Genomic DNA, 24242 nt, shown 5'->3' with positions numbered 1-24242 from the left:
TGCGGAGAATCGCACACCTCTCACGCACTCTACGCAGGAACAAAGGCGCAATCCAAGAACCGGACTGCAAAAATAACTAAGCCGAGGCGACATTTCGCCACCGCCGCCCACTATAAAAGCCGGACTGATCGAGAGTTTGACTGTCATTTGACGCCAAACGCGCGTCGCACGCAGAACGTCGAGATCCCTCGTATACACACTGTATATTCACCGATTCTTCACCGATCGCCGTCTCTCGCGGAGGAGCATTAAGAAATGGGTAAGACTGGCCGTGCATACAAAGTGCAAGTCGGTGAACGAACTTGAGCGTGCAGCATTATGGACACTCAACCTTAGAGAACCATAAAGCGGCAGTGGATTATATTCAATTCAATTGTATATGCGTGACGCGTGGATCTGGAAAACAAATCGTAACCGGGAACGAAGAAGGCTTTTACGATTACAAAACAATCCCGAGGATTTCAGATACCAATCGGGGTTTTAATTGAACATTAGAAAAAGAAAATAAATTTACTCAAGTGTTATTTTAATTACATTTCAAATCTTTGAACTTTAAAAGCTAAATGTTGTCTAAAAAACTATTCATTTTAGTGCACCGTTGGGCACTTCTGCTGCTGGGTGTGATCTGCTGCGCCCCAGTGGCAATTCTGGGCAGCGATACCCCCGCTCGTATAGTGTGCTACTTCAGCAACTGGGCAGTATATCGCCCTGGAATCGGTCGCTATGGTCTGGAGGATGTGCCTGCCGATCTGTGCACTCACCTTATCTACTCCTTCATTGGTGTTAACGACAAAGGCTGGGATGTTCTGGTAATCGATCCGGACCTGGACGTCGACCAAGAAGGCTTCAGCAAGTTCACTCAGCTGAAAAAGACACATCCCAAACTGAAGCTTCAAGTGGCTGTTGGTGGTTGGGCCGAGGGTGGCTCAAAGTACTCCCAAATGGTGGCGGTTCGAGAGCGTCGAACTAGTTTCATACGCAGTGTGGTACGCTTCATGAGGCAGTACAACTTCGATGGCTTCGACCTGGACTGGGAGTATCCGGGAGCCACGGATCGCGGCGGCACCTTTGGGGACAAGGATAAGTTCCTCTACTTTGTGCAGGAGCTAAGACGAGCCTTTGATCGCGAGGGACGTGGATGGGAAATTACCATGGCGGTGCCAGTGGCCAAGTTCCGATTACAGGAGGGCTACCATGTTCCGGAGTTGTGCGAGTAAGTTAAAAGGCGTAATTCAACCTTCACTCGGATTTATGGTCAATCCTTGTAGATTACTGGACGCCATTCATGCCATGACCTATGATCTGCGTGGAAACTGGGCTGGCTTCGCTGACGTCCATAGTCCACTTTACAAGCGAAAGCACGACCAGTATGCCTACGAGCGCCTCAATGTGGTAAGTAGTATCAAAGCGATTGGGTTTGGATGGCCAACTAATTAGCTTCCTTCTTCAAGAACGACGGCCTGGCCCTGTGGGAGGAGATGGGCTGTCCGGCCAACAAGCTAGTGGTGGGCATTCCCTTCTACGGTCGCACCTTCACGCTGAGCAACTCGAACAAGAACTACAACATGGGTACCTACATTAACAAGGAGGCGGGTGGCGGAGCGCCTGGTCCCTACACAAATGCCAGCGGCTTCCTGGCCTACTACGAGATCTGCACTGAGGTAATGGACAAGTCCAAGGGCTGGACTGTCGAGTGGGACGACGCTGGCATGGTGCCCTTCACCTACAAGGACACTCAGTGGGTGGGCTATGAGAACGAGGCCTCCGTGCAGATTAAGATGGACTTCATCAAGCAGCGCGGCTATGCTGGCGCTATGACCTGGGCCGTGGACATGGACGACTTTCATGGTATGTGCGGCCGAAAAAACGGCTTGATGCAGATCCTGTACGATAATATGCGAAGCTATCGGGTTCCGGAACCAACCAGAGAGACAACGCCAAGAGTAAGTATTTCCTGAACTGAGAATAACCGAAAACTTATATTAAATTCCTTAGCCCGAGTGGGCGAAACCACCTGCCACCCCACCAAATCCGGATGAGGGTCCTGTGCTGCAGACTGAAGCCACACCCACCACCACGCGGAGACCCAAGCCAAAGCCTCAGCCAACTGCCAGCTCCACGTTGGCACCAGTGCCTACCTTGGCAAGCAGCACCCAAAAGCCAACCACGAAGGTAAGCACCTTAAAAGTTTGTATTGAAAAAGGTAATAAATATAAATAAATTTCAACTTTACCAGAAACCCAAGAAGCCCAAGAAGACTACCACGACTACAACCACCACTCCAGCCCCGGAAAAGACCACTGAAGAGCCCGAGGAGGTTGTGGATCCGGAGCAGCCCATCGAGCCTCAGTTTGATCCCAACGAAATAGATTGCACCAACCGCGATTTTGTGCCGCATCCAAACTGTCGAAAGGTAAGTGTAAAATGGAGGCTTGTCATTTTTATTAAACCATGTTTTCCTATTTCCTTGCAGTACTTCCGGTGTGTCCATGGCAAGCCGGTGGAATTCGAGTGCAAGGAGGGCACGGCCTTCCACACGGTCCTGAACGTGTGCGATTGGATCGAGAACAGCGATCGCTATTACTGCACCCACAAGAAGGGGCGTAAGCTGGGCAACGAAGCCCACTAATAGACCCCCAAAGTCCCTTTTTAAATTATTTAAACTAAGAACTAAGAACTAAGACTAAGATGGTAAAATCGTATTCCGCCAACAGGATTATGCACTTAAATTAATAGCTTCTTAGGGGCATAAACCAGATCGAAGAGATTAACCCCAGACGAGACGAAAACAATAAAAATAAATATGATTTTCGAAACCAATAAACCACAAGCTAAATGAGCCGTTTCGATGGAGGTGTGAGCAATCGTTTCTAGAATAAAAAAAACGATGTGATGAGGCAGAAACATGCCTTACATAATGCCGCTGTGAATCGGGGACTGCGCTCAGCATTTCTGACGGAATTCGCCATTTCTAATTGCGCTAATAAACGCAATGACTTGGGACACATTGACACTTGTCCGCGGCGAAGTGAGGTGAGCTGAATGGGGGTACTGGGAAGGGGCAGCGACAGCGTCAGCCTTGGACCAACCAGCGAACAGCTGTTCGTGCAATCAACCATTAAAACGAGCGAAACAGCGATCCTTAATATTTGATTTTCATAATCTCAACTCATGTTCACAGATGTCCCCATAGAGAAAGAGAGGGAAACTGAGAGTGAGGGATTGGTGACATGAAACAAATCGCCAAGAACCCCAAAATGCGCTACTCAAGCTGCCTCCCAAATTTCGAAACTTTTGAGCTCAAAAAAAAAAATAATAAAAAGATGGTGCTCTGAGTAATTTGGCGGAATGAGCACCGCATTATCTAAAATTAAACATTCCTCCAAATCCAAAACGAAAGTGCCGAGAGAGAGAGAAAGTGATCTACGAAGGCTAACCAGTTCCAATCCGTCAAACAATCTATCTTAAGTACATTATTTAAATAACTTACAGAGTACTTTTTTTTTAACACCAAAGCCATTTATTATTGGCTCCTTGCCCCCAGACTTCCGCCCGAAATCCGGGAAAGTCCAAAATGAGAGCGCCACCCGGCGAGTGGAAATAGAAAGGAAAATAGAAAAGCAAGAAGAGCATTTAGCGAATTTTGCACTCACTCTCTCAACAGTCTCAGAGCTGTGTGCTTTTGACAAAAATTCGTGCTACGAAAATATCAAAATCGAATAATTTTCGCGGTCACAAGGTAAATTCATGGTATATGCATGTTGAGTTACGAATTGGTTTTGGACCGGGAGAGATCGTCTCGTATACTCGTGTACGCCGCAACAGCCAAGTTTCCTCCTTTCAGACCGACTAGATAGAAAATAGATGTGTGTTGGGAAAAATTCGAGCTGCCTCTGGTTCAAAAAACGACACGCACACGACGTGCACAGACGACCAAATCGAAGACGACCACGACGGCCAGAAATAAGCAAATTATTTAGCTAACAATCGTCGAAAGGGACACTAAGGATTACCCAGCCGACGATTGTTGGTTAAATTTTGCCTACGGCAGCGCGAGAATTACTCGAAAATTACTTAAACTCAATTATTAATAAATAATAATAATAATCCATAATCGATCTGCAAAGTGAAAGAAACAACGAACAAGTGCAAAATTGGAAAACCCATTAAAACTGTGACAAAATTTGTGCGAACCCAATGAAATACTTATCTAAATAGATAACTCTATATATAAATACCAGACTCCCAACACACCTATATCCTATATACATATATATATACCCATATCTGAAACCAATATCCCATTGGCTATCTGACCTTAAATAATCGTTGGTTTCCGAATTCTTCACTCTTTCATTTAGTGCATTTAAACGAGCGCATATATAGCGGATGCATATATATGCAGAATACGAGCAAAAGTGTTAATTCTAATTTTCCCTAATTATTTATAATTACGGAAAACTTGCAAGGAGAATTTATGACGTGGCTAACGTGTTAACCACGCTGGGAACTCGAGGATAATTTCTTGTTTTGATTATTATGGGGCGGCTAACAATTTGGTTCCTGCTGGGACTAACGTTACTCGCCGTCTCCAATCATGGTGAGTATATCCTGGAAAATGACACACTTAGTCTTCTATTTTATAATTATATAAAAATACAATGGCAAAGGGCCGATTTTCACGCAGCCTGGGCAGGCATTATGCAATTTTATAACAAAAAGCCAAGAAAAACAGAAGGAAAACGTCGGAAAAAAAAGAAATATGTATTAATATACGTTTAAAAATATTTGCCTGAGTTTGTGCGTTCTGTATCTTTTTGGGTCGGTGTTGGTGTCTGCAAACGTCAGTGGACGAACATTATTTCTTGGCCAACCACTAGTAGATACACAGATACAGATACATCTTGGCCTATGCCGATTTTTCTTCATTTCTGCTCTTTTTTTTTTCTTTTTTTCTTTGAGAGAAATTAGATTTCTGCGGCTCCGCGCTTGGTTGCTCTTCGTTGTCATCGTTTGTAATATTTTTAAATTTAGAATTTTTAAGTTATTTTATTTGCGCTCAGCGAGCGCTTTCTATCTATCTATTTTCCCATCCATCCGTGTATGCGAAATGCGTCCGTATATTTTGTTTGGTTTGCTCAAGTTTGCAAAACAGCAAAGGCGAAAAAAAACGTATTGGGAAAAATGAGAAATGGCGCAAATGCCGTGTACTATAATTCCTTTTTGCTGGGGATGGGCTCGATTGCAGCAACATAAACACAATGTGCAGGCAGCAGGCCGCAGGCAGGCCTTCTGAAAATTTGTATAAATAATTCTATCAATGCGGATAGCAATGAAATGCGAAATAGCCCAAATAGCTTCCTGCCCACATACGTCCTGAAATAAATCAAATGAATTATCCGCTGACGGGCAAACTGCACATTAAGTGGCCATAGTGGCACTCATTTATATCTGGCTTAATTAGACCCGGCTTGTTGGCTGATATACGGCCTAATCCTCAGCGCTTCCGCCGATCACACGCAGGCATTTGTCCTAATTGTGTGACAACAATAGTAATTAGCTCAGCGACCTCACCGCGAGCAACCGTCACTCAGAAGACGACCTTCCATCACCGAAAAGCTTTGGCTGAAGATGTAGAATATTCCATTGCAAATGGAAATGGAACGCCCCCGCATTTTTTTTTTTTTTTATGGGAGGGGTACTCAGGGGGAGGGAGGGGCAGCAGGACAGTAAGGTGGCCAAGAGAAACAAAAATATAGAAGTAAAGCCAAAGTGGGCGAGCAGCCAACAAAATGGTATAGCAATTTACTCATCCACAAGCTGGCGAAATGTGTTTGAGTTTTCATCTTTTAAAAATAAAATTCATAAATCCGGCGCATATACATATTCGAAGTGTGTATGTTTGTACAGTGCGAGTACCATAAATAATGTCAAGTTTGAACAGATAGAATGACCTCGTCTTTGGCGCTGACATCAAAACTGAGAAAGTGCGGCAATTGTTCTTGGGTGACGACTCTGAAAATAGAATTTAGGGCCTATCCCTTCCTAGGGCTTCCTTGCATTTGAGATGGATACACTCGGATTACAAATTGACCTGTCATTTCGATGATTTTCAGTTGGGTTTGTCAATGCCGATGTCGGACCAAGCGAATCAGAATGTCGACCCTACATTGAGAAGGCCATACATGAATTGAAAACAGGTGAGGACCACTTTTAAAATACTACCATTAAAGGATAATATTTAATTCCACCTTTAATTAATTCCAGATGGTGTCAAAGATGGCTCTGGAGAACTGCAATCCGATCAGCCGCGTGGGGACGACGACGATGATGATGGTGGGCTATTCGCGAATGATGAAAAAGAGACGATAGAAATTGAAACTGTCGAATTGGATTCCACAGAGGACGCGAAAAGTGCCAACGATTTGGATGGCGATGGCATTCCCGATGACGAGGACGATGATATCGATGGGGATGGCATACCGAACGATAAGGACGATGATATTGATGGAGATGGCATACCAAACGACGAGGATGAGGACATTGACGGCGATGGCATCCCGAATGATGAGGACGATGATATCGATGGCGATGGTGTGCCCAACTCCAAGGACGAGGACATTGATGGCGACGGTGTGCCCAACTCAAGGGATGAAGACATCGATGGCGATGGCAAAGCGAATCACGGTAGGAGTTATATAATCTTACTTAATCGAAGAAAATCGACCTAATTTATTATTTTTTTAATCTAAACAGAGGACGATGATCTAGATGGCGATGGCACTCCGAATCATGGTATTATTCCTTTACGTTTTTAATGTTTTAAAAAGTTATTTATATGCTTTCTAGGCTTTTCAATGAATCTATTTATTTTATTACTTTTATATATTTTCTCAATTTAAAAGCTTTCTTAAATTTCAGATAGTTGCCGACTGAAATTATGCTCTTATTTTAATTTGTTGTCTTGATTTTCAGCATTTTAAATTGCTTATGGCTAATTTAGAATACGTTTAGTTTCTCTTAATCATTTTATGCATTTACAGAGGACGAAGATCTAGACGGCGATGGTGTTCCGAATGAGGAAGACGATGATCTGGATGGTGATGGCAAAGTCAATCACGGTAGGTTATTCTTTGCTAAATATTCTTTAGATTTTATGGAATATAATTATATGAAATTATTTCTTCTTGTCCAGGACATAATGGTTTTTTTTAGAAAATATCATACTGTATTTGTAATATTTAATTTTCAGTTAAAGCATCTTACCAAAGATTAATTACATATTTTCCTTTGCAGAGGATGATGATCTCGATGGTGACGGAGTGAAGAATGATGATGATGACGACCTCGACGGCGATGGCACAGTTAATCACGGTAAGAAAAACCACAAAAATATAAAATTAAAGTATGTTAAATTAATAATCCTTTACAGAGGACGAAGATATTGATGGAGATGGTGTCAAAAACGAAAAGGATGAAGACTTGGATGGTGATGGCACCAACAATTCTCGTAAGTTTATCAAAATTAAAGTCTATAGAGCTCATGGATAACTCTTGCCGTCGATTTTCAGAGGATGAAGATCTCGATGGCGATGGCGTGCCAAACGAGAAGGATGAGGATCTGGATGGCGATGGTATCCTGAACGAGCACGACGGCGATGTGGATGGCGATGGCGTGCCCAACGAACACGATGATGAGGACAGTGCTGAGGATGGAAAGGTCAAGAAGCGCAGCAAGCGTGAAGTGGACGCTGCTCCTGTTCCGGACAACGAAGCTCCACCAAGTCCTGCCGAAGAGTTCCCCGTGGAAGAGGAAATCGTGAAGGAAGAATCTGCCGAAGTCGAAGAAGAAAAGGAACAGGAGGAGGAGCAACAGGCTGAACCCGAAGTTGAGCAGGTTCAGGAGCCGGAAGTAGAAGAAGTCGAGGAAGTCGAACCGGAACCAGTTCAGCAAGAGGAAGAGAAGGTCGAGTCTGAGGAAGAAAAAGAAGAGGAGAAACCAGCTCCAGTTGAGGAGGCTGAGGAGGAACCAGTTAAGCAGGAAACTGCTCCAGAGGAACCAGAAGCCGCCAAAGAAGACGCCGTTGAATCTGAGGAAGCTCAGGATGAGCCTCAGGCTGATGCTGCTCCCAAGGAATCCACTGATGATGATGATGACGATGAAGACGATACCAAGCCAGAGGACGAACTCCTTTGGGTGAGTTTAAATTCGATAAATACAGACAGGAATAAATGTGTTAATCCTATCGCATTTGTAGGAGGGACAGATCCCCGAAAACCGTCGCAGTCGTCAGCACATTTCTGAGCTGCTTCAGCTGGATGAGGAGTTCAACGCACGCGAGAAGGCCACCGATAATGTGGCCGAGATTATTCTGCGGGACATTAAGCGCATCTACGAGAATGCAGTCAAGCCCCTGGAGACACTCTACAAGTATCGCGATCTGAGCAACCGCCACTTTAGCGATCCTGAGATCTTCTCCAAGCCCCTGATCCTGTTCATGGGACCCTGGTCGGGTGGCAAGTCGTCTATCCTGAACTATCTTACGGACAACGAGTACACCCCCAACTCTCTGCGAACTGGTAAGTATTCACCTTAACTTAGGGTCATTATAATCATAAATAATGACCACATGCATTACCAAGCTTTAACACATTCGCTCAAATTTCTTTATTGATTTCCTACAGGTGCCGAACCCTCTCCGGCCTACTTCAACATTCTGATGTGGGGCAATGAGACGGAGGTTCTGGACGGCACCCAACTGGCGGCCGACTACACCTTCTCCGGACTGCAGAAGTTCGGCCAGGGATTGGAGGAGCGCCTGCGGGGCCTGAAGATGAAGAGCAAGATTCTTGAGAAGGTAAGCAGCCGGCAAATAGCCGCCAGGTCAGACCACATTAACTTGTCGCCCAGGGCAGCTGCCCGTCGATTGGGAAACTGCACACTGCTGCTGGCCACCTGCCAAAGGGAATTTATAGCTTTTAGCGCACAGCCTGCATTAATTTCGTTATTAATAAATTGATGCGGGATGGCAGAGTGGCCGGCCAACAAGTACAGGCAGTAAAGCAGACAAGGCAAGAGCCAAGAATTACTAAATTTAAGCACTTGCCGAATCCGAATACATTTTTCAGGTCAACATCGTTGAGATACCCGGCATTCTAGAGGTGCGCAAGCAAGTGTCCCGCGTCTTTCCCTTCAATGACGCCTGCCAGTGGTTCATCGATCGGGCGGACATCATCTTTCTGGTGTACGACCCGGCCAAGTTGGACGTGGGCCCCGAAACGGAGGCCATTCTTGATCAGCTGAAGGGACGCGAGTACCAGACGCGCATCATCCTCAACAAGGCTGACACTGTCAAGCCAGAGGAGCTGTTGCGCGTCCAGGGCGCCCTCATCTGGAACATCTCGCCGCTGATGTCCTCGGCCCAGCCGCCGCTCATGTACACCACCTCGCTGTGGACCCACCCCTACCAGGATGGTGCCCCAGCCCGCCTGCTGCTCGCCCAGGAACGCGCCTTCCTGCGTGACCTACGCACGGCCATCGATAAGCGCATCGAGCACAAGATCTCCAGCGCCCGACGCTTCGCGGTGAGTACTCTGCTTAATCAAGAAATAATTCATGAGTATCAGTTGCTATTCTTTCTTTTAAAATCACATTGCTATAATAAATTACTGAATTAAAATCGTTCCTTTAGGTACGCGTGCGCAACCACGCCAAAATGGTGGACTGCTACTTGAACACGTACTACAACCACAAGACGCTGTTCGGCAACAAGAAGCGCATTGCGGACGACATCATTGACCATCCTCAGAATTACCACATCTACGAGGGCCTGTCCACGCTGACGAACATCTCGCGCTACGATCTTCCCGATCCGGAGGTCTATCGCGACTTCTTCCGCCTGAATCCACTGTACGAGTTCAAGAAGCTGACGGACACCTGCACCTACTTCCGCGGCTGCCCGATCACCAAGCTGGACCTGGCCATTGCCTACGAGCTGCCCGAGTTGGCCGGAAAGTACAAGAAGATGTCCGAGTCGGCCTTGGCCAGCATCGAAGCGCAGCAAGATGAGGCCCAGAACCAAGTCCCGGCCGATCCGAAAAAGACGAGTTGAGATGTTGGCTCCCAAAGAGGAGAAAACCTGCCATTTAGTTTGTTTTAATGAGAGATAGAGAGAATGTGACATCGGCACCGGCAACCGTCTATAGAGAATTAATATCGAGGGAGACTTGAAGAGGAACACGATAAACGGAGGGAGAGAGGGGTTGCACTTACAGGGCAAAGGAGAAAGCTATTCTATTCTTCTTATTTTGTTAAAGTACCCCCAAACCGTTGGAGAACAACAGCGCAAGACCAAACAGAGCCTTTGTTTGTTTTTTAGAAGGGAAAAGAGAGAGATACCACAAAGGAGATAGAGAGCGATTCAAAATAGCAACGGTTGCTTTAGAGAATTTTGATTTCAACCGCGTTGCAGGACATCTTTATTTTCATTTACCATAATACACGTAACCGAACTGAGAGCTTTATGAGAGGGAAACTAATGCAATATCGAGAGCAAAACACACACAGAATACACCTGTACTTCTTCCCCACTTAACCGAGTAGAGAGAGGTAGCATCGAGTCTTTTCTAGGCGAGTAGAACAGCACTTAACCCATAACTGAGAGCAATAACCAATAGACGAACCATCGACGACTTCTAACCCATGAACATAGCCCACACATTCAGAGAACCCCTCATTGGCAGGCACCCCCTTATAATTCCCAAGTGACATTTATTCTTTCTTTCCCCAAATAGTAGTAGCGAACAACAGAGGAGCTTTTTGATTTGGAGATCTGAGATTTGAGATTTGAGCAAATGAAATATCGTAAAGTTTTGATTTTTGTTTTTTGGTTTTCAGACCGATGCCGTAGTTGATAAGACTTTTTGATAAAAGCAAACAGTGAAGACGATAATAATGAATTTAAATTATGTAACCATGAATGACTTAGACGCATGTGAGATAAAATGAACTTGTTGACGAGAGCGAGAGCAGCTTATACGCATAAACTAAACATAATCAATTTTACACACTGAAAGCCTATGTAAAATGAACTGTGAGAGCGGGTGAAATACACAAATAAATAAAAACAACAGAAAACCCCAAGCAATTGTATGTTTTACTGTTGCAAATTGGGTTTAAAGAATATTTTTAGGGTCTTCTTGAAGGAACAACATTGCCCAAAAAGCCTATGATTGCCGTAAGTCGTATAATTCGCTATTAATCTTAATTAATTAACAAGAAAGAAAGCTAACAATGGCCAGCCAAAGTTTGTATACCCTTGCAGGTAACAATTAAAATAAATCATAACTAAGCCAAAAATGCATTCATTTCGATTAGGAAAGCAGTTTTGTGTTAGTTTTTATTAATTAAAAAAAAACTGCATACCAAATTTAAAATTTTAAGAAATCAAAATTGTTGGCCTGTTAATGCTGATTAATAAAATATGTATATGGTTTATAGGCTCGGAAATGGCTCCTTTACTGCTGTAGTCCTGGTAAATTTGGGGTTTTCTTATATACATAAATAACGTTAAATTCAAAGATTCAAATTTTAAGGGAATACCATTACTATTTTACAAACGATCTGGTACTTTTGGTCGCTCGTGACCAACGTTGCCAGACTTAAATAGTTAGCTTTTTTTAGCTGTTTTGTAATCAGCTGTTTTGGTTTGAAAAAAAATTACATCACTGATTGGAATAAACAACACACTTTCGGCACAAATCAGGCATTGGAATAAATAAATAAATAAATACCCGAGACAGGAGCAGGTGAAAATGCATACGGATCTGTCCGCCCATCTGCACACACCCGCTTGCAATAAATTAATAGAGGAACTCCAGGCCTGCCACGAAAAGGTGAGTGTACAACACACGCTTTCCGGTTTGAAATGTCGGTAATGCAGGTATTTCTATTTCAGAACGCCTTCGCCAAGTTCGTGGGCGTGTGCAACTCCATCGACGACAAGGTGGTCAAGTGTCTAAAGGGGGAACGCATCGCCCGATCCGCCGCAAACCGAGCCCGAGCCCGCGAGCGTCAGGCAAAGTACAAGGAAAAGTTGCTGCAAGGAGAGACAAATTAGAGACGGACAAGATGACAACTGCCACGGAGGATCCCCTGGAATCCTTCTATTTCCGGCACGAGGAACAGATTATCTGCGGCCAGGCTGTTAGCCCCATAACCGATGGGTTCGACGTGAAGTACCCAAGCGTTGTGGACCGCTTCTTCACCAGATACTATTACTTCAAAGGAGATGTACCCTACCAGGTGCTCTATCACTCCAATCGCATTTGCCTCGTTTGCTTGGCTGCCGGACATCCTGCTCTGGCTCAGGGCGTGGCTTCCGTCAGCTTTGATGTCGGCAATGTGGATCGCAGCCAAAATGTGGTCAAGGGCAAGGCCAAAAAAGGCGGAATGATCCTCCAGGCGGAGTCCACTTTGGCCTTAATAAGCACGGAAAAAGGAGAAACCTTCAAGGTTCCCAGCTGCATTCGGGGCAAACTGGTCGAGGTGAACACGGCATTGGTGGAGGAACCAAAGCTCCTGGAACAACTGCCCGAGGGAGCTGCCTACTTTGCCATCCTTCTACCCAAAATCGAGAACTGCGATTCCATCAAGGCCAGCCTGCTGACCCAAGAGCAGTACGAGCAGCGTTTGGAAGCGAAGAAAGTGGAGCTGAACACGTGACTTTACTAAAGAAATTGTACAATAAAGCCTCATTTGTTTAAACTATTTTTTATTTTAATTGTTTTCAAATTAACAGTAACAGCTGTTAGCTGATTAACATTCTGTTAACTTACCAATTTGTTGGCAACGCGGCTCAACACGTGTGCCTGAAAAACAGCTGTTGATGCGCCGCAATCGTTTTTTAAACAAAAATTGAATTGAAACTGAAAAATAATGTCGGCAAGCAAGCAAAAGAAGCTGAATGAGATGGAAGTGGATCCAAACGAGGAGGATTCCAGTTCCAGTGAGGACGACGATGACGAACCACACCCAGAGGCCTACAGGGGCAACGAGGTAATTGGACGCCACCGCACCAAGAAAACTGCATTGTTTTAAATACTCTAACTCTTTAGGAGGTGCAAATTGACTTCGAGGGCCGTGCTCCAGTGGACCCTGATGCCCAGGGAATTTCCCAGCTGCTGCAGCGTTTGTTCCTTCGTGCCCACATCAACTGCAACCAAATGGCGGATCTTATCATTGGTAAATATGAAATACCAGCACGTTCATATTGTTATTCACATCTATCATTTTCCCAGCTCAAAACTACGTTGGAAGCGTGATTTGCCAGTGCGAAGACGATGAGCCCGAGAGCGAAACGGACGACGATAATATGGTTGAGGATGGCACCGTCTTTGGCATCACCTCCGTGCTGAACTTGTCTGCCAAGAAGGATCAGCCAAGCATTGCCCAGTTACGAACTTACCTACTTGATCGCGCAAAGGCCCACGCCCCGGGCGCAGTGCACGACCAGTTGAAGGCGATTCTGGAGAACGACCAGCCCCAGACAGGATTCCTGGTCAACGAGCGGTTCATCAACATTCCCGCCCAGATCTCTGTGCCACTTTTGCAGAATCTGCAACAGGAAATAGAAGCCGCCAAGGCCAAGAAGATGAAGTTTGACTTTGACACCCTGCTGCTCCTTGTCAAATTCTACAGGAAGGAAGCAAAGAAGGGTAAGCCAGCCGAGGATAACTACACAAATGCCGAGGACGAGTTACTTTCGGAGCGGGCCAAGTTCTCCTTCGAGTACTCGGTGGCCTCCGAAACGGACTCGGGCATGTCCGGCGACTGGCTAGAAGGCGATGCCGTGATGACACCATACAGGAAACTCCTCGCTCTGGACGCCAAGCAGCTGCCGCAACTGACAAAGGACATTGAATGCTTTATTAATGGTGAATAAATGTTTACAATGATGCCTATTTTATGTTTTATTTCGTGTTATATGTGCACTAAGTCCTGGGGGGACTTAGGATTTAACACATTTAAGCATTGCTGAGTTATAAATCTTAGGTATCTCATATAGGTAAGTATAGACAGACATTAACAGCACTTTAAAGGTAATATAATTCCACCTACTACAGTCAGGAACTTACTTGTCACGAATATTTTTACTGATAATTAGTGGCAAATTATGTATTACTTAAATGAATGAATTTCCGCAGTTACTCAGCTAACTTGATGGATATTTCTGTTAATTATTAATTAAGAAGGAATAGCTAAAAAACCTGATATATATTTTCTGAGACCGGATTTGAGTTCAGCGCATCATAAACTATCGAAAAAGTATATTTATACCCTTGCAGGGTATTATAATTTCAGTCAGAAGTTTGCAACGCAGTGAAGGAGACGTTTCCGACCCTATAAAGTATATATATTCTTGATCAGCATCAACAGCCGAGTCGATCTAGCCATGTCCGTCTGTCCGTCTGTCTGTTTCTACGCAAACTAGTCCCTCAGTTTTAAAGCTATCTGAATGAAACTTTGCATATAGTATTCTATATGCTTCACTGCTATACATATAAGTCGTAACGGGCCGGATCAGACGACTATATCATATAGCTGCCATACAAATGTTCAATATATTTATTTATTTATTTATTTATTAAGAATAGCAAATATCTGCCATTTTAAATCCATATCCTTACCTCAGACCGGATAAGGAGTGTTTTTTAATGATATGCTCCGACTCACATCAGGTGGTCAGAGGCAAGGATAGGTGTCTTAAGATATTATTTTTGTTAAAGTCTAATGACATTTCAAAATATAACAGAGAGTACATATCGTTTTTTAGAAAAAAAAATTATAACTTTGCTGTTTTTCAACATTTTTGCACAATTCTTCAGATATGGCCATTTAATATTATTTCAGAATTTCGATAAAAATTTTATGAAAATCGGACGACTATATGATATAGCTGCCATAGGAACGATCGAGAAATAAATAGGAAAACAAGAAAGGAAGCTAACTTCGACACTCCGAAGTTCGTATAACATTGCAGATTGCAATTGGATCACTAAGAATCGAGCCATTATGGTTAAATAATTAAAAATAAAAAATAAAAGAAAATATATAAAAGTTGTATATTTATTCATAACATTAATAAAATGCTGAAAACACACACAAAACAGTTTGACAGTTATAGGGTCTTCCCACACAACGTTAAAGCACATTCAACATCCGTTGAACAAACGGTCCATTTTGTTTCAATACGGCAAAATAGCATCACTGATGCAAATGAGCATCACTGATGCAAATGAGCATCACTGATGCAGATGAGCATCACTGATGCAGATGAGCATCACTGATGCAGATGAGCATCACTGATGCAGATGAGCATCACTGATGCAGATGAGCATCACTGATGCAGATGAGCATCACTGATGCAGATGAGCATCACTGATGGAAGTGAGCATCACTGATGGAAGTGAGCATCACTGATGGAAGTGAGCATCACTGATGGAAGTGAGCATCACTGATGGAAGTGAGCATCACTGATGGAAGTGAGCATCACTGATAAAAGTGAGTAAAACTTTTCATTCAAATTGGCCGCTTTCCAAACTGGGGTAACAGGCGAACAGAAATCAGCAGCAAGCAACTGAAAACTGGTATAAACTGTTATAAAAACATTTGGGCAAAAATAATAATTGGTATAAACTGTTATATTTCATTTTATGCATTTATACCTATTTGTTGCCGACAACAACAGCTTATGGCAACAACAACCTTTTTACAACAACATCCCTACAACAGCCCATCCAAATTTCCGAACATTTCCAAGCAAATTGCCCGTTTCCCAAATTGGGGTAACAGGCGATCAGAAATCAGCAGCAAGCAACTGAAAACTGGTATAAACTGTTATAAAAATTCCAAGTTTCGAACCATTGATCTTGGAGTAAGCGAAGACTCAAACCAGATGTGACCATATTGTAAATTTTTTGGCTAAAATGTTGCTTAAATGCACCTGGGCACACTGAAACTGACTTTGCATCAGTGATGCTCATCTATCTATTTTGTCCCAATAAAGATATATAGCTAGATGAGCATCACTGCCATTAAGCCTGATATATTGCCTCCCAATATTGCAATTTAGCTAGATGAGCATCACTGCCATTAAGCTCGTTTTTATAGCCTCTCAATATTGCAATATAGCTAGATGAGCATCACTGATGGAGATGAGCATCACTGATGCAAGTGAGCAAAACTTTTCATTCAAATTGGCCGCTTTCCAAACTGGGGTAACAGGCGAACAGAAACCAGCAGCAAGCAACTGAAAACTGGTATAAACTGTTATAAAATGTCCAAGGTCCAAACCATTTAGGAGCCGGCGCAAGTTAGCGGAGACTCAAACCTTTTGAATCCAAATTTAGGAGTTATTTTACAACTGCACCTGGGCACACTGAAACTGATCGTCGTTAAATTCAAATTCAAATTTGGCAGTTAAATTCAAATTCAAATTTGGCAGTCAAAATATTTTTAAAAAATTTGTTTAATTCTAAAAAAAATCTTAAATAAATATAAAAAATCTAAAAAATGTTAAAGAATTCAGAAAAAATTTTAAAATTCAGAAAAAATTTTAAAAATTTAGAACAATTTTGTAAAAATTTAGAAGAATTGTTAAACATCCGAAAAAAATGTATAAAATTCAGAAAACAAATTTAAAAATTTAGATTTTGCTTTCAAAATAATTTGATTATTCCCCAAACGATCCCAAATAAATGACGCCTTCACAAAAAAATTGCACATTGATTTCACCATCTTATATTGATTCATAATTGTGTGGTCCATCAATTACATTTACATATTTAAATTGCATTTATAAATATTTTAATTATTTACGCCTGCTGCAGGGTTTTAACTAGCCCGGAGCCAAGATCCGATCACCGTCCTCCACTGCCATCGGGTTGAGATCTGTCATCCCAGCTGTTCGCTCCTCCAGCTTCACCTCTGGCCGATCAGGTGATCATCAATCAACAATTACAATGAACTTGATGAACTTGTGCCTTCCAAATTCCTGCGCACGCTCTCGTTTTCGCTATTGGAGTGCTGTAAATATAAGAAATAAAGCTATGTAAAATTAAATTAAATTATAGATAAGTTTTTAAGAAAAACTGAGTAAGCAGTTTTGTTAAGCGCAGAAATCCCAATGCAGACAAGCTTTCCGAATTGAATTTCATGCGTTTTTGGCTGAGTTATAAATTTTCAAAAATGTTTATTTCCCCCCAAAATTATCACAATAAATGGCACCAATTTTTTTCTTCCAATTTTTCTTTAAAAATTTTTAAAAAATTTTGCGTAAATATTAAGGCAAAACGGAGTATGCAGTTTTGTTGAGCGTAGAAATCCCAATTCAGAACAGCTTTCCGAATTGAATTTCGCGTTTTTGGCTGAGTTATGAATCTTTGAAAATGAAGCTCATTTTCATTCATTTTTGTTAAAAAAATTATATAACAAGAAAGGAAGCTAACTTCGGCACGCCGAAGTTTGTATACCCTTGCAGATATTATTTCATTACATTTTACCTATACTTATTATGTTTACAGTTTGACAGTTACAGTTTTACATTCCCAACTTTACATTTGCTCTACATTTACGGATCGTTTATATGGCAGCTATATGATATAGTTGTCCGATTTTTATGAAATTTATACCAAAATTCTAGAATAATAAAATAAGCTTATATCTCAGAGTAGATAAAAATACGTTGAAAAACAACGAATCTATAATTTTTTTTCTATTAATTTCCCGATCGTTCCTATGGCAGCTATATGATATAGTCGTCCGATTTTCATAAAATTTTTATCAAAATTCTGAAATAATATAAAATGGACATATGGTGCAAAAATGTTGAAAAACAGCAAAGTTATAATTTTTTTTCTATAAATATATCGAACATTTGTATGGCAGCTATATGATATAGTCGTCCGATCCGGCCCGTTCCGACATATATATCTGTGAGAGTATATAGAAGACTATATGCAAAGTTTCATTCAGATAGCTTTAAAACTGAGGGACTAGTTTGCGTAGAAACGGACAGACGGACGGACAGACGGACAGACGGACATGGCTAGATCGACTCGGCTGTTGATGCTGATCAAGAATATATATACTTTATAGGGTCGGAAACGTCTCCTTCACTGCGTTGCAAACTTCTGACTGAAATTATAATACCCTGCAAGGGTATAAAAATGGCAGGTAAGTATTTCAATAAAACTGAGTAAGCCGTTTTGTTAAGCTTAGAAAAACTTACTTAGAACAGTTTTCCGAATTAAATGTCTATACATTTACCGATCGCTTCTATAGCATTTAAATCTATAATATAAACATCGGAACCAATCTTCGGCGTGCCGAAGTTAGCTTCCTTTCTTGTTTTTTTAAAACTTTTGTCGGCCTGTGTTATCCATTTCCTTTAATGAATTCCATACATACATATATGAATGTATATAGAATTTAGCTCTTAAGTCTTTGCTCTAAATAAATTAGGGATTCTTGCATACCTAACTGCCAGTCAGATTCATTGTTCAAAGGAATGGTAACAAACGCCAATATTTTTACCTACAAACCTTTTCGAATCCGTAAATCGGGATAAAACCACATTGACTTTCGAAACCGAATCAAATTCAAAGAACAAACTGTAACTAAAACCTATCTTATACTTCAAAGTGTAAGCGCATCCTTGACTTCATAAATATGTTAAGCAAATAAGAGTAATTTTGATCTAAAATATTTAACACAAAGAAAGTTCAATTAAATCAAAACTTAAGCAAAGAAATGTGCGCTCGGTTTTGAACGTGACTTAATTCCTGCACTTTAATTTAATTTCAAAAATAGATTTTTGCCATATTTACCTACAAATCGTATGCAAAATGCTGGAAAGGTAGGTAATGATGGCAATCATAATTTTCAGCACGCAAAGGAGAGGCGGTATATAGTACACAGTATAAGGAAACCCAGCGGGACGTTGAGTATCCAAGGTGTAACAAGTCTCGGCGACTCATTACACTTGCTGTGGCCTGGTCAGGACGAATTTCTTAGCTGTTGGCGAGGGAGCAACCACCTTTGGCCCAGCCCCGGATAATGGCTCTTTTGCATGCGTGCCCGGGTTGGGTAGCTATGGCAACATCGCTCCCACCACCCTGGCACTTGTTTACTTGCCTTCCTCGGCGCCTTCTGGGTTGCAGCTGCAATCGATGTGTATGTGGCAGCGGGCTCAGTTCATATTTGAATTGCGACCCAGTGGTTTCGGAGAGAAGCAGTTCCGGAAATCAGAACAGGACAATGTGCTTCCCTCATAAGGTCCTCCATTGGGGCGTCCCACTCACCTGGATCGCCTTGCTTTTACAGCTGGGAAGCTGCTCCTTGGCCACGCCGACGCCAAATCCGACGCAGGTGCCAACCCCGCAAACTTTTCGCTTCCAGAATCCGCTGCAGTGCGTCAAGAACGAGTTCTACAACCTCAACCTATTCGACTGTGTGCCGTGCAATGAGGCCGGAGATGGAGACGGAGGACTGGGAAAACTGCAGCCCGACAGTGAGTGCTAGTGGTATTGATCAAACAGAAAAGGAAGGCGGGTGAAAGGCACACCCAAGAGCAGCAAACGGGGGAGGGAACTAGTGCTGCAAGCCATCAATAGATAATGATATTGCATTTAACCTCCAGAGAACACCCAGATTTAAGGACACTTTAACAGGAGTTAAGTTAAGACACTTGTAGTTTTCCTCAGTTTGTTTTTTTAAGGGTTGTATTAAAATGTTTTTTTTTGTTCTTCAATTAGGAAAATAGTAAAAGGTGCTGTACCTACAACAATTTATGTTTGATATCACTCATTTAATTCTATAAATTTCTAAAACATATTAGGCGAAAGATATTAGTTATTGTACAATATCTTAGTAGTTTCTTGTATATATATTTTATCGAATATATTCAACTATCACACTTAAAGTCGGATAATATCGTGGAAAGGGATTATAACGGCAGATATTTGCCATTTCTTTAAGAAATACATTTACTTATTAAAGATAGAATATATTTAAATAATTTCTAGACAATATTTAGGAATATTTAGCTTATAGTATTAAAACAATATACCATATGTTTTTTAAACTGAACAAGGAAATTAGAAAGAATAAATAATAATATATGTATGTTTTTTACACATACATAGATCATGCAAAAGGATAACAAAATGTATTTGAAGACAACAATGAACCTTTCACCTTTCATATAATTAAACATAAATTGTTTTGTTTTATTCATCCGATTCACCAGAATTCTCCTGCAAGTGTCCAACTGGTCATTTAACCATCTATGAGCGGGGCAAGACGTGGCCCACCTGCGATGAGATTTGTGCCCCTGACAGGAGCGACAACTGCAGCACGGTGTGGCTGCCCCAGTCGCGCCCTTCAACGGCCTGTAGCTATCGGTACCTGAACTCCACGTCCGTTATAGCCAGCCAATTGCCAGTGCATCCGCTCATTTCCGGAATAATCCTGACCAAAACGAATCCATCGAACGGCGAAGGCGACTGCCAGACGTGCGAAATGGGCCACAACTTCCGTTACCAGGATTTCTGCGTTGCCAGCTCCTTGCTCCGACCGTACCTTCACTACAATTCCTTCTGGCAGGCCACCAGCAATCCCCGGCCGGATTCCGGCACTCCAACCCACTTTGGCGACCTCAAGTTCGTGGCCTTTTTCTGCCTGACCTTGCGAAACGACACAGCCTGCCAGCAGCTGGCCAATCTCTGCGTGCTATCGCACTACTCGCTGGAGAAGCACTCGCCGTGCAGCGCCTTCCTCCTTACCCAGGTCTCCGATGTGGTGATGAAGTATGCCCACTCCGGCGAGCAGGCTCGCGCCCTGCAGCCGTTCCTCTTCTACAAAAAGGGTCGCACCACCAAAGACTTGCTCTCCAAGACGCTTCAGCTGGCGGAGCGAAGGGAGCTACGCTTATTCAGCACCACATTTGGCCTGGATGGAAGGCTGAAGAGGTGGGGTGCCTTCGGTTTGGAAATGGTGAACCTTTGCCAGCGACCTGCGCCATCTCTGCGACTTGCTTTGCCAAAGCAGGAATCAGAAGTCTCCTGCCAGCTGAGCCTGGAACGACTCATTGACCTGGCGACACGGCAGGCCAATGATGAGTTCCTTACAGTATACCTTAACTTTAGCAGCAACTGGCACTTTTTGCTCCACCAGCTGCCCGTGCTCATTGAGACCCTGACGCCGGAGAATCAGGTAAGGATTTGCGTTTAATATATAATAATTATACAACAGAAGATCTTGAGATATATTTTTTCCTTGTATCACCGCCGTTTTTTCCCCTTTTTTAGCGTTCCCAGCCAGAGGAATGGCAGTTGGTGAAGCGGTTCCAGATGATCTCAGCCTTACCACGGGACAATCGCCTGCATCAGACATTACCACGTTACGAGGATGGACACAAGCTTCAGATGTACCACTCCTTGCACTATGTCGAGGATCTGGAGCTGCACTACACCCTGGACAAGGATCAACCTGATAGAGCGGGCCTGCCACTTATTCGCCTCCGCTATCGTCACATCGAGCTGGGATCGGGCAACGTTTCTTCCTCGCAACTATATCCCTTCCGCTTGAGGGTCAGCTATGAACAGGTCAAGCGAGGATGGGACTGGTTGGTCCTGGAGTTGGCGCTGCCCCTGCTGCTATTGATAGCCTTCGTAGCTGCCGTCTTCCGCCTTCAGAATTTGCGGAGAAGGAGAAAGTCGGATCTGTGCCAGATGAGCAGCCTGATGGAATTCCTATTGCAACTGGCTGGAAATGCCGCGTACGCTCTGTTGGCCACAGCGCTGCTACTTCTGCTGGTGCAGGCCTCCAGTCCGCGCCTGTTGAAGATACTCCTCTATCCCGCCTGCCTGCTGCAGCTGCTCTTCCTGGGCGTTCAGCTTTGGCGCTCCAGTCAGCTCGAGCTATTCCTCATCGATTGGGAGCGGCCCCGGAGCAGTTGCGAGGGCCAGCGCCTGAATCTGGACAGCTCCTCGCTCTGCTCTAGCGTGCGCACCTTCGTCGCCGAGAGCAGTGTTTCTGCGTGGCGGGTGCTTTTCACAGCCAATGCCTGGATTCGTCTGAGTGTGAGCCAGAAATACTCCACCCTGGGCCAGGTGTTTGTGCTCATCGCCGGCTATCAGTTTCTTAATCGATTTTCTCACGGAGATCTGGGACTGCAATGTGGTTTGATAGTCGCAGTTTATCTGCTCACCTATCTCATTCAGATACTAGGTCACCGCCTGTTCGTGACCAATCCCCTCCAGAAGTTCATCGACCTTTGCAGCCTGGCCAATATCTCGCTATTCTCCCTGACGGAGCCAGGTTTCGGTTACTACATTCACGGAAGATCTCCGCACGGCTTTGCGGACACGGACATGTCCTCGATGATCCTGCAGCTGCAAAGGACGCAGACCATGTGCGGCAGACGGGGACTGCTGATGGACTCCGATAAGCAGGCCTATATCATTCTGCCTCCCCGGAATCTGCAGTAAGATTGAGCACGACGAACCTCTGATGAAAAGTATCTGACTTTAAAACTTATTGTTAGCATTTACCTGGAGCGTTTGCTATTGCCTTTCCAACGCAGTCTCACCGGCAGCCTGTCGCAGACGCTGCTCTATCAGAAGGACATTGTGCCCAGCATCGACGGCCAAATGGAGCGCACTTCCATTGCCTATGCCAGCGTTAATCGCTTCTTTTGCGCCTTCATAGATCACGTGAGTGCCAGTTTAGACAATAAGATGAAACAAATCTTTGAAAGCATAAGGTAGATCTAAATGATGAGGCTTAGATACTAGAGCTTGCTCCATTTGGGGGGGTTGGAAATAGCTCCCCAAATAAATAAGTCATTTCGCAGCGTCTTTATATGAAGCCAAACTCTCTCATGCCTTGTTGTTTTTGTTTTCCTGCAAGGACAATATATTATCAATGCAGGACCAGATTTATAGATATTTATACTTCGTAGGCCATCAAGGATATGGACTACATCATCAAGGAGAAGTCCATTCTGGAACAGCTGCTCAATTGCGAAATCGAAAACTATATCACAGAAAGTAAGTCCCCGCGACGACACACTTTCCAAAATTTACACGCCCTTTATTCCAGACAAGGGCACCTTCTACATCGACGATTCCTATAGCTTCTCCCGGGTACTTCTTCTGGGCAATCATGTGCACATATTTGTGTTGGAGCTGCTCCTGCTGCTCTCGCTCTTCCTAATCACCTCGCACTTGTTGATTGCCGGGGCTGCGGCTTGTGTTTTTAATATGGTGCGATCATCAACCAAGTCTACAGTTAATCAATATATAGATTCTGACTTTATTTCAGGTACTGCGCCACGTGTTCCGGCACTGGGTGCGCCGCAATGTCTCCCGCAAGACCCTCATCGACGAGAGATTCCTCTTGTAGCCCCCAGGCGAGGAGCAGTATCTCCGGGAGGATGGGTTCTTTGCCATTTAAATGAGATTGAATCGGCCCCAAAGTTTGTTGCCATTTGTTTTTATTTGCTTTTCATATTCCACTCGAGATAGTAAGTAGTACATCAATATACAGTGGTTAATCTTTAGTTATCGTAAAACTTACGTCTAAAACAGATAAAATAATTTCCATAGTTTCACATATAACACACAAACATGCGCAGATGCTATGCCCAATCTAGTCGATCTACCTTTGCCCGCCTTCAATTTCTTTGTATCTTCATTAGGATAGCGCACATACATCGTACAAACATTTATGCATGGCTATATATATAATTTCATTAATTATCGTCTCTACTGTGGCATCGTTAGGAGTAGTAGCCGTTTACCATCTAGTTTAGTTATATGCTTCGTAGTAGTAGTTGTCCAGTGGGTGTTGCCTTGAAAACATGTACGAAAATATCGACTATAGCGCGGATTTGGTTTTACTTTAGTACGCGCCCGATTAGGATATATATATGAAAAGGTGATTCTTTTTCGTAAATATGCATTCTATAGATCAATATGTACAATATGTATGCCATAACGTCAAACGTACAACATCTATTTATGCTTTATGGTTTATGCTTCATGCTTATCCGTAACTTGGAGCTTTGATTCTGATTTCTGCGGAACTTACAACGACCATAGAATACAGCTACTAACTTATGTCAAGTGTCTTCTTATGTGGTATACGAATGTATGCTGTTGTCGGGGGAGGGGGAGGG

The 24242-nt window shown here is 43.3% G+C and overlaps 6 protein-coding genes across 9 annotated transcripts; all 6 read left to right on the top strand.

The window, feature by feature from the left end:
* The first annotated feature begins 162 nt into the window (after window positions 1-162).
* Window positions 163-2841, top strand: Cht5 (Chitinase 5). Of its 2 annotated transcripts, XM_017180462.2 has the most exons (7): window positions 163-259; window positions 592-1213; window positions 1269-1392; window positions 1452-1943; window positions 1996-2172; window positions 2237-2413; window positions 2474-2841. In XM_017180462.2, the coding sequence occupies exons 1-7, from the start codon at window positions 256-258 to the stop codon at window positions 2627-2629; spliced, it is 1752 nt and encodes a 583-aa protein (XP_017035951.1). In that variant the 5' UTR covers window positions 163-255; the 3' UTR covers window positions 2630-2841. The 2 variants fall into 2 exon arrangements, with proteins under 2 accessions (XP_017035951.1, XP_041630279.1); XM_041774345.2 differs by lacking the exon at window positions 163-259 and having other exon boundaries at window positions 508-1213.
* Window positions 2842-3769: 928 nt separating this feature from the next.
* LOC108084286 (uncharacterized) lies at window positions 3770-11143 on the top strand. 3 transcript variants are annotated; one of them, XM_070286839.1, is made up of 14 exons: window positions 3770-3811; window positions 4362-4600; window positions 6117-6200; window positions 6268-6336; window positions 6403-6687; window positions 6757-6795; window positions 7044-7121; window positions 7297-7374; window positions 7433-7510; window positions 7572-8197; window positions 8259-8580; window positions 8686-8858; window positions 9130-9585; window positions 9693-11143. In XM_070286839.1, exons 2-14 carry the CDS (start codon window positions 4540-4542, stop codon window positions 10110-10112), a joined length of 2769 nt encoding a protein of 922 aa, XP_070142940.1. In that variant the 5' UTR covers window positions 3770-3811; window positions 4362-4539; the 3' UTR covers window positions 10113-11143. The 3 variants fall into 3 exon arrangements, with proteins under 3 accessions (XP_070142940.1, XP_017035932.1, XP_017035933.1); XM_017180443.3 differs by having other exon boundaries at window positions 6268-6687; XM_017180444.3 differs by lacking the exon at window positions 3770-3811 and adding an exon at window positions 3905-4186 and having other exon boundaries at window positions 6268-6687.
* A 568-nt stretch (window positions 11144-11711) lies between these two features.
* LOC108084065 (COX assembly mitochondrial protein 2 homolog) lies at window positions 11712-12119 on the top strand. Its single transcript, XM_017180084.3, has 2 exons — window positions 11712-11895; window positions 11958-12119. Exons 1-2 carry the CDS (start codon window positions 11815-11817, stop codon window positions 12117-12119), a joined length of 243 nt encoding a protein of 80 aa, XP_017035573.1. The 5' UTR covers window positions 11712-11814.
* An 11-nt stretch (window positions 12120-12130) lies between these two features.
* Window positions 12131-12769, top strand: LOC108084064 (protein Abitram). The gene has a single exon (XM_017180083.2). The coding sequence runs from the start codon at window positions 12131-12133 to the stop codon at window positions 12722-12724; it is 594 nt and encodes a 197-aa protein (XP_017035572.1). The 3' UTR covers window positions 12725-12769.
* A 97-nt stretch (window positions 12770-12866) lies between these two features.
* Window positions 12867-13962, top strand: LOC108084074 (protein BCCIP homolog). The gene is made up of 3 exons (XM_017180095.2): window positions 12867-13057; window positions 13117-13243; window positions 13300-13962. The coding sequence occupies exons 1-3, from the start codon at window positions 12938-12940 to the stop codon at window positions 13941-13943; spliced, it is 891 nt and encodes a 296-aa protein (XP_017035584.1). The 5' UTR covers window positions 12867-12937; the 3' UTR covers window positions 13944-13962.
* Window positions 13963-19318: 5356 nt separating this feature from the next.
* LOC108083998 (meckelin) lies at window positions 19319-23529 on the top strand. The gene is made up of 7 exons (XM_017180011.2): window positions 19319-19571; window positions 20310-21274; window positions 21370-22547; window positions 22608-22776; window positions 23025-23112; window positions 23165-23328; window positions 23387-23529. Exons 1-7 carry the CDS (start codon window positions 19319-19321, stop codon window positions 23465-23467), a joined length of 2898 nt encoding a protein of 965 aa, XP_017035500.1. The 3' UTR covers window positions 23468-23529.
* The last annotated feature ends 713 nt before the right edge of the window (window positions 23530-24242 follow it).

This window comes from Drosophila kikkawai, chromosome 3R (genome assembly GCF_030179895.1).
Source record: "Drosophila kikkawai strain 14028-0561.14 chromosome 3R, DkikHiC1v2, whole genome shotgun sequence".
NCBI classification, from domain to species: domain Eukaryota; kingdom Metazoa; phylum Arthropoda; class Insecta; order Diptera; family Drosophilidae; genus Drosophila; species Drosophila kikkawai.
The sequence above is the reverse complement of the archived record's forward strand: the minus strand, read 5'-3'. Positions and strand labels throughout refer to the sequence as shown.

Bases quoted from the DNA above. Each gene is read 5' to 3' on its own strand.
- LOC108084286 (XM_017180443.3), top strand. From the start codon at position 4,540: ATGGGGCGGCTAACAATTTGGTTCCTGCTGGGACTAACGTTACTCGCC. The intron at 7,375-7,432 runs GTAAGAAAAACC...AATCCTTTACAG, and splicing joins CGATGGCACAGTTAATCACG to AGGACGAAGATATTGATGGA. The intron at 8,198-8,258 runs GTGAGTTTAAAT...TCGCATTTGTAG, and splicing joins CAGAGGACGAACTCCTTTGG to GAGGGACAGATCCCCGAAAA.
- Cht5 (XM_041774345.2), top strand. From the start codon at position 564: ATGTTGTCTAAAAAACTATTCATTTTAGTGCACCGTTGGGCACTTCTG. The intron at 1,393-1,451 runs GTAAGTAGTATC...TCCTTCTTCAAG, and splicing joins CCTACGAGCGCCTCAATGTG to AACGACGGCCTGGCCCTGTG. The intron at 2,414-2,473 runs GTAAGTGTAAAA...ATTTCCTTGCAG, and splicing joins CGCATCCAAACTGTCGAAAG to TACTTCCGGTGTGTCCATGG.
- LOC108084064 (XM_017180083.2), top strand. From the start codon at position 12,131: ATGACAACTGCCACGGAGGATCCCCTGGAATCCTTCTATTTCCGGCAC.
- LOC108084065 (XM_017180084.3), top strand. From the start codon at position 11,815: ATGCATACGGATCTGTCCGCCCATCTGCACACACCCGCTTGCAATAAA. The intron at 11,896-11,957 runs GTGAGTGTACAA...TTTCTATTTCAG, and splicing joins TCCAGGCCTGCCACGAAAAG to AACGCCTTCGCCAAGTTCGT.
- LOC108083998 (XM_017180011.2), top strand. From the start codon at position 19,319: ATGTGCTTCCCTCATAAGGTCCTCCATTGGGGCGTCCCACTCACCTGG. The intron at 22,548-22,607 runs GTAAGATTGAGC...ACTTATTGTTAG, and splicing joins CTGCCTCCCCGGAATCTGCA to CATTTACCTGGAGCGTTTGC. The intron at 22,777-23,024 runs GTGAGTGCCAGT...TATACTTCGTAG, and splicing joins TTTGCGCCTTCATAGATCAC to GCCATCAAGGATATGGACTA.
- LOC108084074 (XM_017180095.2), top strand. From the start codon at position 12,938: ATGTCGGCAAGCAAGCAAAAGAAGCTGAATGAGATGGAAGTGGATCCA. The intron at 13,058-13,116 runs GTAATTGGACGC...CTAACTCTTTAG, and splicing joins AGGCCTACAGGGGCAACGAG to GAGGTGCAAATTGACTTCGA. The intron at 13,244-13,299 runs GTAAATATGAAA...TCATTTTCCCAG, and splicing joins AATGGCGGATCTTATCATTG to CTCAAAACTACGTTGGAAGC.